Genomic DNA, 14,684 nt, shown 5'->3' with positions numbered 1-14,684 from the left:
TACTGACACATATTTCAGGAAAAAATATAAAATAATTGATATTCAAATATTAATTGTTCATCAGCTTTCTTCTTTTATTATTTAGTTTCTTTATATTTTTTTACTAAACTAATAATGTAGGATTGTGTCTGATGACATAGTGAAAACTTGGATAATTATGAAATTTTTAAGTGGTTGAATCTTTGCTGTTTATTTTAATTCGGATTCGGTATATTATTATATATATTCAGAACTCAAGCCATTCATCTACATCTCACCCTTCAATTAAGTTCCACAATGCAAACCTCTTGGCACTAGAACCACATTTCATGTTTATTCAACTGAGCCTGTGTCTTGAAAAAGCGTTGAAGCTTGAGGTTTTCCTGGTGAGAATCCACGGTCTGACATCACCTTGGCCATGACAGTGATTGGCTGTTGGAAGGCAAAGAAGAGTTTATAGGCAGCAAGAGCAAGTGAATGAGTGAGTGAGCGAGCAGAGGAAATAGTCAATCTGTGTCCCTCACTCCTGCGAGCCTGCCTCCTCCCTCCGGGACTGCACACGGGTAAGATCTAATACGACAGCTTCATTACCTGAAAATCAAACGCTCCACGTCTTACATCTCTGAACATGGCTTTGCATTTTTTATTTAAATGTTGATATCATTGCCTTGTATAGAATGGCTCTGAAATTTAATACTTGTTTACCATTAAACTAGTATCTCAGATCTTAGATTCGTTCTAAAAGGCTATTTCTTAACCTGTGCATGTAAATAAGTTCTTAATATTCTGCACATAAACTAGGAAATTATGCTTCCTATTTTCTGTCTCTGCACCTCATAGATAACTATTTGTTTCCTCATCCTGGTGCATTCAAGATAACCTATTGAAATACTGTTTTGCATTCCCAAATCTGCCTCGATGTAAGCAGACTTCTCCATAAATTATGCTTAATCTGTAGTTCAGTTATACACAATATCTTTTCAGTACATTGTACATTCGGTTTCAAAGTGTTCATATCCTATAGCTTTAAAATCAGTACAGAGGAAAATATGTAGAAGTAGAGAAAGAAATAATGTTGGCAGTTTATCAGACTCTTCCCCGAAAAACTTGCAATTAGATTCTCAAAGCTATCCTTTAAGAATGTTTGACTTCTTGTCTGGGTTAGCGGTGGTCACTATAGAGGTCTTTGCTTTTGGTGAATCACAAAGTAAATAAAATGACATTTATGCAGGCAGCCAATTGCTGCTTACGTGCACCACTTGGTTCTTTTAATATTATCCCTGCTATGATTTCATCTAGTTGTTTTTATGGTTTTGTTATGAGAAATTTATGTAATCAGAACTCTTTCTACAGTTCTATATATTTAAGTTTTTAGCTCTTTAAGATATTATAGGGGCTGGCCCGGTGGCACAGTGGTTAAGTTCTCACATTCTGCTTCTCGGCGGCCCAGGGTTCGCCGGTTGGGATCCTGGGTATGGACATGGCACCACTTGGCAAGCCATGCTGTGGTAGGCATCCCACATATAACACAGAGGAAGATGGGCATGGATGTTAGCTCAGGGCCAGTCTTCCTCAGCAAAATGAGGAGGACTGGCAGTAGTTAGCTCAGGGTTAATCTTCCTCAAAAAAAAAAAAGATATTATAAATACTTCACATATTCCAACTCCTTTCATAAGGTTGCAGAGCAAATATCTTCCTCCTGAGTTGATGAGCTTGACCATGGGCAGCAGAGTTCAAAGTATTATTCTGAGCACCTCAATAGCAATGGAACTTCTTAAACAGATGGGTCCCCTTCAGGAGCAAAGCTGCTTTGTCCCATGTGGCCGTCAAGAACTTTTACCAAAGTAGAGAGGACTGTGAGGAAGTGTGTGACATCAAAATCAAAAGCCCCACTCTGCCACACATAGTGTGTGACTTAGGACCCAGGACAGCTTCTCCAGTCCTCAAGTCTTACTCTGTGTAATACTTATTTTAGTGTCAGATACTCAATAAGGATGCAGGAAATCTTGGCTAATGATGACAAAATGCAGAATCAACCTTCAGGGTACAGTATACGACATGGGTTTTATACATTTAATATATTACTTTTCCAAGTGTGTGTATGGGGAAATTGCCACCACCATTACACACTGCTTCTAGAATGTTACCGAAGCTGTCACTCTGCACGAGAAAGCACTCTCAGTTAACCATGTATGTCAGTGCAAGTAGGTGGCTGTCAAGTTTTCAGCTAAGTTTGTTTAACCTCTATTAAAATGGAATTTTATCAAATAGAATAAAATTAAAATAGGATAGGATTTCAATCTCCCTCCTTTTAGTTATGAGAAGTCTATGTGGAACTGAGATCTTCGCATGGCTGCAAACCCCAGGACTGTTCGGGAACTATTTGCACTCTGAGAGTTGCATCTTCAATTCTCCTATAGAATTGAAGTGTCCTTCATGCCTATTGCCCTGACACTGAGAGCCCCTGATCCATTCCATGAAAGTCTCCCACACCAGTGATGGAAAACTTCAGTGGAGCTGGAGAATGACCTAATTTGAGGAAATTTGCTCCTGATAACCCCAGGTGAAACTCTGATGAACTCCTCTCACAGAATTACCCTTAGACATGGCCGTTCAGTGCCACATGCTAGGAGAAGAGTATTTCACATATTATGGATCATTTCACACACACAAAAAAGCACTAACTGTTCCAAGATATTCATAGGAAAATGGCTCTTAGTCTCCATTTTGCAAGTGATTTTTTAGTTCAAAATCTATGTAGAAGCTGAAAATTGCCTGTAGGGTCTTTGGTGTAAAAGCAATCGTTAAATGTAATCAATTTTGCTTAATTTTTAGTTACAAACAAAGCAAACAGGCCACATAATTACACTAACAATTCAACTCAGCCGATATTCATATGTCAATGATATTAGGAGGCCTCGTTGCCCAAGTGTGAAGGATGCTAAGCATGCAAGCTCCTTGCAGTAATGAAATGGGCTTCCAATGACAGGTCACAGCAGATAGGTTAAAGCCAAATATGGAGCTCCAGATTATCAAACAAATGGGTAAAGTCAGTCTTCTAGCACTTAAATGGAAGAATTTTAAAGCAAAAGTAGAAATTTGGGCTTAATTAGTCAAAACTATAATTGAATAGAGATATAAACAAATTAAATACTTAATCTAATATGAGCAAGAAAATTACACTCAGTTTTAATATTTCTTAACTTTACCACTTCTTTAATTCCAGAAACAATCACCAAAATGAAGACTGCTTTCATTTTGCTCAGCATTTTGGGAATGGCCTGTGCTCTCTCAGTAAGTTCTTTATTAAAAACCTGTAGTTCTTTCTATTTTCTTTTTCTGTAAGAGAGAGAATATATGATAACTAAACGTTCTTTCAAACAGATGAAAAATTTGCATCGAAGAGCCAAATTAGAGGATTCTGAAGAAAATGGGGTAATTAATTTTAGTACATTTCCTTGGCCTGACTGTACTTACTCTGGATTTATTCCACATTAAACATGGATATACCATTTATTTTGTTTATGCAGGTCTATAAGTACAGGCCACGATATTCTCTTTACAAGCATGCCTACTTTTATCCTCCTCTAAAACGATTTCCAGTTCAGGTAAGTAGAAAAATTAATTTTCCTTCTCATCTACTACAACTTAAAGGGAATAAAATTTAACTACAAAACACCTCAATTCAACTCTCACTGAAATTCAGCCAGAAAGACCACTTACTACAAAATGTTTGTTTTTACTCTAATAAAATAAAATTTATTCCTAATTTATCTTTTAAAGCAGGTACACACACACACAGTAAACTCATTTGGGCCTGGTCAAGAATGATATAATAAAAGCAAACACCTTGGCACATTGAGTTCAGGTATTTTCACTAACTCCGACAAAAGTAGACAATTTTATCAGTTGTTGACAATTGAGTCAGTGCTAAGGCCACTAATAGTCATGTTATGGTTGATTCAATGCTGTCATACAGCTGTTTTACATCCAATAATTTTGAATCCTTTAATTGGTAGGAAAGGAAATTGACTTTATACACAGCAAAGACCACTAGAAAAAATATTCTTGATAATCAATGGTAATTGCTGAAGGTTTTCTGAACCTTTGACCTGTGTGGGTCACTACAGCAATATGTTAGAGCATAGTTGTAATGGAAGTGTGGCTCAAGAACCACAGAGGAAAGAGAGAAATTCATGAGGTGAACTAAAAAGCTTGTGAGAAAAGCAAAACGTCCTTAAAATTTGTAAACAAAAAGGAAAATAACTAAACACTAAAAATAAGAGTTTCTCTTTTTGCTGGGTTACCTGTGAAGAGGGCCTTTGAAAACTGGAGGGTGTGGTGTTGATTTTAAATATACAACAAACTAGATCTGTGCTATTTTTATTACTACACAGTTTGGGTTCAGAGCACCAATTATGCACCATTTGACCCAGGACTCCTGAGACACTAAAAACGGTCAGGATGCTGAAAACGATGCCTCAGCACAGTGGCTTGGCATACCATCCTACCATATGTTGGGCTAACCCATTTCCAACTCATACAATGATAGGAAATGGCAATCTTAAAGTATTTCTAGCACCATAATCATTATGGGAAATGTGTGCAGCCACAGAAATATGAGCACAAATGATACAAGAGTTGTGGGTTTTCAGAATTGTCTTCCATTCTTTGGTTCACCTCAGGCCCATAGATAAACAGTGCTCATTTGAAACTTCACTTTGTTTTCTTTCTTAAACTAAATGGAAATGATAATCACTTTAAGTCTTGAGTAGCTCCTCGACTTTTCTAAAATACAAGGTACTTACAGATATTCCTATCTAGAAATTTTTGTAGATACATATGTGTGGTCCATTTTAAATGTCCATAGTGAAAAGATATTAGGAGAGATTATATTTTTCATCACTGGTAGACTCAAAGTTCATATATCTTTAATACATAAAATTTCCTCAAATTATATGCAGATAGGTCCATCTCAACCAATATAGAATTTGCAAGAGAGTTGTTTTAAAATAGAATCCAACAAAATATATCTCCTGATCCAGCAGTCTGACCTAGTATTTATGATCTCTCCTCTTACTCTACAAAGTTTGATTTCCAAGATTTTCCCCCTTTCATGTCTACTAATACATTTTCCATGGCTCTTAATTATTATTTATTCTCTTAAGTCTAAGTGTTTAGTGCCCACATTGCCACCCAAAAAGGCATATTGGCTTTGAAATTCATAGTGTGTTCAAACAAGTCTGTGTTTATGTATAATCATTTCTAAAATACCAACTTGCACTAAATGTGTTAAATTGATTGCAAAACCATCAATAGTCTACCACAGCTTATTTATGTACTTGGCTATAGAAATCGAAGTATAAATCAGCTTAACACCTTCAGCATTTCTAATTGAGGAAATTGCTTTTTTATGATTCAAATGATACTTGATTAGTGTGTGAACTCTTAGAAGGCAGGAACTTTATTTTATATTCCTTTTATTAGACTCATCTCAGCTATCACAATGCTTGACATGGGGAAACTGCCAATATTTCCAGTTTCATTTCTTACTACAACCCTCACTCCCAGTACAATGCCTGGAATGTATATTTTGGGGTTGAATAAATGGAGTGATAGAAGTTGGAAGGAATAATGGTAAAAATATCTATATCTGTATGAAAGGCTCCCGGAAGAATCAATAAGACTTAGTGACAAATTAGTAATAAGGCATAAATGACAGAAAAGAAAATAAGAAAATGCCAAGGCTTCAAGGCATTTCATGCAGTTTTAAAGTTGTTCTCACTGCAGATACTAATTGAAGAGTAATGTGGTTGGGGCAGGAAGAAGGCTAGAGGTGAGGAGGCTTGTAAAATGACTAAAACACTCCCACTGAGATAAAATATGCTGCATAAATATGCTTTCCTCTATATATAATTTAACTAACAAATAGAAATAGTTCAAATATAATATGATGGTTTATTCACCCTCTGAGCTGAATAGGGACGACTCAACCATGAAGGTCATGGCAGTGGAAAAGCAGGTCTAATTATTCTCTTTTCCACCCAAGGTTATTCTTGGCTCAAGGGGACAAGCATTCCCTTTTCTTCAGTGCATGGTGTGGCCACCTGAAGAATGAGCCCAACAGGGACAGCCCTGAGCAGGACTGGGGCATGAGTGTTTCCTCGTATCTGATCTCTAATCCCGAGGTTCCCCTGCAGCTATATTTTCTAAGACCCCAGGTACTTAACTGGGTCATCAGAATCAAAACCAAAATTTGCAGAGCAGAAAATGACAGAATCTTAAGTTGGGTATCCATTTGTATACCTGGTGCCATTATGAGTGGTTGCAGAAAAAGAAGGAAAATTCAATTTGGGTTACCATTGGGAGAAAGATGAGGAATCTCCTCTACTGTCTTCGAGGCTCTGATAACAGATGTTCAGAGTGACATTTCCTTTAAAAAAGCAGCAAAGCTCATTAACCTATAATTATATTTTTATATACAGATTCCTTGGTTTAATTCATTCTCATCCAATATTGAGAACTTTAGAGCGATGGTACTCTGTAAATCTCCTAAATGAGTAAATGAATTGTTTTATCCTATCTAATTTTTACTTTATATATACATATAAAACCTTATTTACATATATATATAAGACCATATATATATATATATATATATATATATATATATATAAAACCTTATCTTAGGGATTAGCTTCATCTAGATTGAAAGATACTAAAAATTATACACAAATTTAATTTCAAGTCAAATTCTAATTTAAATTCACCAGGAGAGCTGATGATTTAAGAGAATCATCCAGTAACAACTTACATTTTATAGTAAGCCTAATCATCATTTCATTTATATTTTATAAAGAAAATAAAACAGCGTGATCTATGTCTTAGCCCAAGATTTGCCTTGAATTGCTTAAAGTCACAACTGTTCTGGGCTTCAGGTTCCTTCTCTGTAAAATAAATTGGACCAGAGAATCTTCTCGTGCTCTCAAAGTTAAGCAATTCTGTGATTCGTTGCTCTGATTTTTACATACAAAATGTTTCAACATGTCATCTATGCTTTGAGGGTTGAAAATGGAGTATGTCACTTCATATCCGGATTATCGTAAAATTCCTGTTTCTCTCTAATCTCCTTTTATGTATGCCCAATCTCCTCATATCTTTCTCACATTTGCATGAGAATTTTTCTAAGTACATAAATCAATCAAGATGGTAATACTAATTAGTTTGAGTAAATATTTGTGTGTATTTTATCTTATTTCAGTCAGAAGGAAATTTTCTTTGGTGTTGAATATATGTGTATATATATGCGCGTATACACAAACATGCATATATGTTTGTATATATGTATACGGACATGCATATATGTACACCTATATGCATGTATACATTATATGCATATAGGTGTACATATATATATATTCATATGTGTGTGAATTCATATTTTTTTTTCAGACCAGTAGTGATTCCTCTGAAGAAAATGGAGATGGTGATAGCTCAGAAGAGGAGGAGGAAGAAGAGGTAAGGAAATTTCTGCAGGCTTTTTCATGACAAACCAGGCAGCACAAAAAACAAATAGGAAACCAGTCTTCTGTAGTCTGGACTCAGCACATAGCTATTGCCAGTTTACCAACTGCCCACGGTCTTCTATTTTGGACGAGTGAAATGTTATTTAAATTAGAATCAACTAAAATGACTTGTTTAAAATACTGTTGCAGTTTGGGGTTAAAGTTACCTGTAAGTGGTACACAAAAACAAAAGTGTCTCCATTTTAAGTAGAAGACATGTGAATTCGGATAAAAAGAAAAAGAAGTATTATTTATATTTAGGTGGATAGAACACGATGGTAAAAGACAAATACGTAACAATCCTAAACTCAGTGCAATACTTGTTTTAAGGACTGAACTTAAAAAACTCAGTTTACTAAGTAGGTAGTATGTGAAAGCTAATCTTGTATCCTTATCATCTGCCCTTATTGACCCACAAAGTAGGGTTTTTTTAAAAAATAGGAATTTCATATGTCTTTTTGTCTAATAGTAAAATTCGTGTTCTTAAAGAAATGTAAATACTCAAGGTGTATAAATATCATCCTATGTAGTACTACAAATTAGTGTCATTCATGGCTAAAATTCATTTATACCTCTTGGAAATTGTGCTAACATGTTTGTAACTGACACTCTTGCCCAAGAAAACGTACTAATTAGGTACATTTTCCTGGATAGTCAATTATAGCTATCCACTGGTTTGGGAACTTTCTAAATTCAGGTATTCTTAGGTGCTATTTACGAATGGGGCAATGACAGTCAAAAATGGATCATGGGTAAACATCTGCTATCTTGAAAACAAAATGGTGTGGGAACTTTAAAAGCGACAAATCATTAGTTTGATTTTTTTAACCATAAAAGTAACATTTCCAGTACCATAATTTACCCTAATAGCTTAAAGGAAGGCCTTACAGGAACGTTAAGCCAGTACCAGGAAAAATGCCACCTACCAAATCTCACAAAATTTTGCCTGGAGTTTCACATAATAATTTTACATAACAAGTAAGCTAGGATAATCCATTTCATTACAGCTATTTGCTGTACAGTGATTGTAAAATTGCCTTGCCAGCTAGATTTCCCAATTAGAATGGGTAACTTTTGCAATGAATCTTCATTTGTTGTGATGCTGGTTGGGGATGGAGGAAGATTAGGATTCCTATAGGACTCTAGTGAAATCACACACCCACCATTTTGCCAACAATCTCTGAACATATATGGTCCTCCCAAAACTTATCTGCCAACTCCCCATGACCCAGGGGACTAGACAGTGCAGTTGCCATCCCTGCTTTGGGGAGGAAGTGTGCTGCACCCTCTTTTGCATGTCCTCACACTGCCTAGCACAGAGTCTTACACATACATGGTGGCCAGTCAATATTTGGCGGTTTGGTTATGAAACTTCAGAAGAATAAATGCTCCAAAGATCATCCATTAAAAGTGATCATGGAAAAGTAGATAAATAAAACTGGGAGTCTTCCATACTGAAGAGATTTTAGAACCTCTTTTTTTTCCTCATTTCTTCCCTAAAATTTCACTGGCAATTCAGGTTCATTGCAGAGTTCCCAGGAACTGTATTCACATGAGAAGGTGCTTAGACGTATTTTTTATTTGGTAATTATACATTTTTTTCTCACTCCTGAACTATTTAGCTTCACTTTTAAAAAACTTTTATTGGAATATGATATACATAACACAATTATCATAAGTATATAGATCATTGAAATTTCAAAAACCGAACACACAAGTGTAACCAGCACCCATGTGGAAAAGCAGCACATGCTTTGTGCTCCATTCCACTCATTCATTAAGCTCCACCAAGGGCAACTGCTATTTTGACTCCTAAAAGATAGATTGCTTTTGCATCTTTTTATGTATTATATACATTAAATCATAGAGAATATACTCTTTTGTATGTGGCCTCTTCCACCCCCAACTTCAGAGATTGATCCATATTGTTCTGTAGTTGTAAATTGTTCATTCTCATTTGGGTAGTTTCCGAGTTTGGGCTATTACAAATTGTGCTGCTACGAACATTCCAGCAGTACTCCTTATCGTGAACACATGCATTCTTTTTTGGAGGCCATTTTACCTAGAAGTGAAATTTCTAAGTCAAAGGTGTGAATATGTTCAAGCTGAGTAGATGCAACCAAACAACTCCCCAAAGCAGATGTCCTGGTGCAAACTCCCACTATAGGTACAGGAGAGTGCCACATTCTCTCTAATACTTGTTTCTTTTAGTCATTTTAGCCTAGATTCTAGTAGGTTAATAACGCATTTTTTTTTTAAAGATTTTATTTTTTTCCTTTTTCCCCCCAAAGGCCCCCGGTACATAGTTGTATATTCTTCGTTGTGGGTCCTTCTAGTTGTGGCATGCGGGATGCTGCCTCAGCGTGGTTTGATGAGCGGTGCAATGTCCGCGCCCAGGATTCGAACCAACGAAACACTGGGCCGCCTGCAGCGGAGTGCACGAACTTAACCACTCGGCCACGGGGCCAGCCCCTAATAATACATTTTTAAGCACAAATTATTGCTAATTTTTCTATTCAATAAGATATATGAGGACTAATAGTCATCAACAGACTGACCTATTTTCATTGTTAACTCATTCCAGCAAGATATCCTTAAATAAAGTATCTAGGAACAGAAAGGGTGTTTCAGGAGACAATGTAGAAGTCTATGAGTTGGGAGTCTGGGCCTTTAGTCATGACCCGGCCACTAATGAACTGTCCTCTATTTGACCTCATATGAGCCATTTATCCCATTAGACCTCAGATTTCTCACCTGTGACGTGAGGGTACAGGACCTAACTTGTGTGTTCTCCTACTCCAAGGGTCTTTGCTCTTTCTACCTCTGAAAGGTTTAGGCTGCTGGACTAAAGCATAAACGTGAAAAAATAAATAAACAGTATGGTATTTGTGGGATATTTGACACAATTAGCTTGGAGACCATTTTGGACAGACTCTGCTAGTCCCAAGAGTTCATTGAAATAGTGAATTTACAGGGCTGGCCCCGTGGCCGAGTGGTTAAGTTCGCGCGCTCCGCTGCAGGCGGCCCAGTGTTTCGGTGGTTCGAATCCTGGGCGCGGACATGGCACTGCTCATCAAACCACGCTGAGGCAGCGTCCCACATGCCACAACTAGAAGAACCCACAACGAAGAATATACAACTATGTACTGGGGGGCTTTGGGGAGAAAAAGGAAAAAAATAAAAAAATCTTTAAAAAAAAAAAGAAATAGTGAATTTACAAATTTGATGAAACAAACATATTCTTCTGTAGTCACTTTGCTTTAGTGATAAGGCAAGCTAAATCTGTGTTTTGTTTGTTTTGAAGTCTTAAAATATAGGATGCCTAGTTAAAATTATGCTAACGTCACATCTTTTTAAAATTATATTGAAATGAATTCAATTTTCCAGTATTCATTTAAAGTAAATAAGTTCTATATGTTTGAAATCCTGGCTTTTAATATTAGCTATTATTTAAATTGGGATATTAACTCAATTAACAAACAATTGCCTAACAACATGGAGTTGGCAAAGGCAAAAGAATAAAATGTTAAAGATTATAATTAGCATCATTTCAGAAGTGTTAATTTTTTAAACAGTAACATAATATACCCCTAAGGATTTCTTGGAGTGTTAAGTTTCTTCATTGCACAGAAAAATGGATTGTGTGTCAAATACCTGAAATCTTTTGAATGGCAGAGAACTGACTTACATATTGGCAGATGGATTTTGAACTATTATGTCTTTTTTCTTTAAATTTGAAAGCACATGAAATATGTTCACTTACATTTGGTACTAAATAAAACTTGCAATCAATTTGAAGAGAAAGTTTTCTATAAAAAATGCATTTCTGCAAAAAAATCCTAGGTGTAGTGTGGATGATTCCTATGACTCTTAATCATCATCAAAAACTTCATGGGAGGGCCTCAGCCTGGTAGCCTAGTGGTTAAGTTCGTGTGCTCCGCTTCAGTGGCCTGGGGTTCATGGGTTCGGATCCGGGTGCGGACCTACACATTGCTTATCAAATCATGCTGTGGTGGCGTCCCATATAAAATAGATGAAGACTGGCACAGATGTTAGCTCAGGGCCAATCTTCCTCACCAAAAAAAAAAAAAAAAAAAATTCATGGTATGTTAGAAAGGGCTGAGTTTTTCTAGTTAGAAAGATACAGCTTCATCACTTACTATAAGATCTTAAGCAAGTTATTTAGCTTTTCTGAGCTCACTTTCCTTTTCTGAAGAGTGAGAGCAATAATCCCACTTACAGAGCTGCTATAAGAAATTTAAAAAATATGTATAAAGTCCTCAGCTTACTTGTTAGCAAATATAAGAATTAACTTACTGCCATGTTGTAGTAGTTATTAATAAGACTTTAAGAGCCTGAGCCATGTTATGGTGTGATACCACACAATCACATATGTGGAAATTATTACACAAATATTTTTGAATTGATTAGATAGAATGTGGAAATATCTAAAACACGAGATAGCAAAGTGAATAGGATGAGATGACTTTGAGTTGAGTTTTTAGAAGTGAGAAGGGCATACAAGGAAGCATAATTGCCAACACTGGGTGATGAGCTGGCTGAGGGATACAAATGTCTTCCCAATAATGGTTCATGACTCCAACAAATCTTGAGTTATCTTCCATCTAAAATAACTTATCTGGTTCTGGCTATTTTTACCAGGAGACTTCAAATGAAGAAGAAAACAATGGAGAGAATGAAGATTCTGAAGGAAATGAAGATGAAGAATCGGACGCTGAGAACACCACCCTGTCTACGATCACACCTGGCTATGGAGAGGAGCCCACCCCTGGAATGGGAAATATAGGTCTAGCTGCGATCCAGCTTCCAAAGAAGGTAATAATTCCTCCAAAATGTTTAGTCTGATTTCATTTCTTTACTGAAGTCTAAGGTTATCCCGACACCATAGACAAAGTATTTTATATTATCTTCATTCACTCATTGAAAAAGTGAGAGCAGATATAATTTCCCTGTTTATAAACAAGGAAAGATATTTTCTCAGGCAAATTCTCTTCCCATGTTAGTACACTGACTTTCTGCATTACAACAAAATACTAAGGACGAGCATCTTAGCAGTGGATAAAAGATCTTCAGAGGGGCCATTGCATTTCAGGGAAGAGGACCAAGACAGAGAGAGTGAGTGGCAAAGCTATAGGAAGCATCTCCCACAGAGAAGGCTTATTTATTGGGTACATTTTCCCCCATCAAAACCCACTGACAAAGGTACTCATTCTGAATTTTTAAAACCCCAACCAATTCTTTAGTAAGTTAAATAGGCTTCAATTCAAAATCACGTCTAGAACAAAGCTGTCAGTACAGCCTGTGTTGGATGAAACAGTGGCCTTAAGTTTTACATTTTTCATGCCTAAATTTGGATTCTTTCAAACTTTTCCATACAGGCTGGGGACAAAGGAAACAAAGGTACAAAAGAAGAGGAAAGTGATGAAGAAGAAGAGGAAGAGGAAGAAGACGAAAATGAAGAAAATGAAGCAGAAGTGGATGAAAATGGGCAAGGCATCAACGGCACCAGCTCCAACAGCACGGAGGCAGAAAATGGCCATGGCAGCAGTGGTGGAGACAACGGAGAAGAGGAAGGTGAAGAAGAAGCCAATGCAGAAGGAACCGCAGTGCCTGCAGAGCAGGACAATGCTGGCTCTAAGACAACCACGGCTCCAAATGGAGGGTTTGCACCTACAACTCCACCACAGGAGGTCTACAGGACCACCGCTGCGTATGAGGGGGAGTATGAACAAACAGGCACCAATGAGTACGACAATGGATACGAAGTCTATGAAAATGAGAATGGGGAACCTCGTGGGGACAATTACCGAGCCTATGAGGATGAGTACAGCTACTATAAGGGGCGTAGCTATGACGGCTATGATGGTCAAGATTACTACCACCAATGAAGGCCCAGCCTGGGATGAATTCATTCATTCTAGTGTTTCATGTGGCTATTGTTTTCAAAGTTCAACTCAGGAAGGTGCAATATAACAAATGTGCATATTATAATGTGGAATGGTGCTACTGTTCCAAAGTGATTTTCTGTAATTGCTTCTGCAAGTAACGGGCTTCTCGTTGCTTCTCCCTGGTGTGTTATTGAAAGGTCATTGTAAATCAGGGCCATTTATCAAGTGAGTGGTAAACCAGTCCATGAAATTGAATTCGACTGAATGTTTTGAGGTCGTAGTTCTATAAATAGTATTTTTAACATGTTTGTACTATTACTAACTGCTAAAACATACTCTTTGTGCAAGAAGTGCTTCTAAGAAGAGAGTCATTGACATTAATGACACTGTATACAATAAGTGTGTAGTTCTTTAATCACACTGCCTATCCAACACTGTATATTAGATTTGTCATCCTTATGTATTTTTATGTGACCTGTATGTATATTCTATCTATGGGTTTTATCACAAATAAAATTGCAATCCTTCAAATCTTTTATAATTACGAAGAAAAATGAGAGATTCAAAATGGAAAAAAGGCGAGACCAGTGGGGGATGATTCAGCTAAGGGATAAAAGCTTATTTCTACTATGGTTTAAAATTCAGAAGAACTATAAGCATTTTCTCATGAGTAAACCAATATAACTAAGATTTTGATATGCTTGTGGGCGGGTCAGCCATATACGTCAGGAGAATAAAAGGTTTTTTTAGAGTTGCCAGATTTAACAAATAAAAATAGAAGATGCCTAGTTAAATTTGAATTTCAGGTAAACAATGAATAATTGTTTTGTACAAGTATGCTCCATGCAATATTTGGCTTCTGTGAAATATTTGGGACATATTTATACTCAATAAATGATTCATTATTTGAAATTCAAATTTAATTGAATGTCCTGTGTTATACCTGGCAACTCTACCCCATTTGGTTTGGTTTTAGGTGAGGTAGGGAGTGGGATAGGGTATAAAACTCTTACACACACACCATGCACACACACGCACACTCACTCACACCAAAGAGGGCTGCTATGCAAAGCCTTAACTGCAATTTATACTTTAATATAGAGCTAAAAGTAAATTTCAAATGGGAGTAGTGAAGGAAAGTAGATACTGAGAAGGAGTAAGAAGACAAAAATTCAAACTTTTTTTATTTATTCATTTATAAGATGTACTGAGCATCTACTTTGGAGATGGA

General features: G+C 36.6%; 1 protein-coding gene across 1 annotated transcript; it reads left to right on the top strand.

The window, feature by feature from the left end:
- Positions 1–355: 355 nt before the first annotated feature.
- On the top strand, positions 356–13,916 carry IBSP (integrin binding sialoprotein). Its single transcript, XM_014842440.3, has 7 exons — positions 356–542; positions 3,206–3,273; positions 3,364–3,414; positions 3,510–3,587; positions 7,432–7,497; positions 12,207–12,380; positions 12,944–13,916. The coding sequence occupies exons 2-7, from the start codon at positions 3,220–3,222 to the stop codon at positions 13,451–13,453; spliced, it is 933 nt and encodes a 310-aa protein (XP_014697926.2). The 5' UTR covers positions 356–542; positions 3,206–3,219; the 3' UTR covers positions 13,454–13,916.
- Positions 13,917–14,684: the final 768 nt, after the last annotated feature.

The sequence above is a fragment of the Equus asinus genome, chromosome 3 (genome assembly GCF_041296235.1).
Source record: "Equus asinus isolate D_3611 breed Donkey chromosome 3, EquAss-T2T_v2, whole genome shotgun sequence".
NCBI classification, from domain to species: domain Eukaryota; kingdom Metazoa; phylum Chordata; class Mammalia; order Perissodactyla; family Equidae; genus Equus; species Equus asinus.
The sequence above is the reverse complement of the archived record's forward strand: the minus strand, read 5'-3'. Positions and strand labels throughout refer to the sequence as shown.

Excerpts from the sequence above, each read along its gene's own strand:
- IBSP (XM_014842440.3), top strand. The coding sequence starts at position 3,220 with ATGAAGACTGCTTTCATTTTGCTCAGCATTTTGGGAATGGCCTGTGCT. Across the intron at positions 3,274-3,363 it reads GAATGGCCTGTGCTCTCTCA|ATGAAAAATTTGCATCGAAG; the intron begins GTAAGTTCTTTA and ends TCTTTCAAACAG. Across the intron at positions 3,415-3,509 it reads AGGATTCTGAAGAAAATGGG|GTCTATAAGTACAGGCCACG; the intron begins GTAATTAATTTT and ends TTGTTTATGCAG.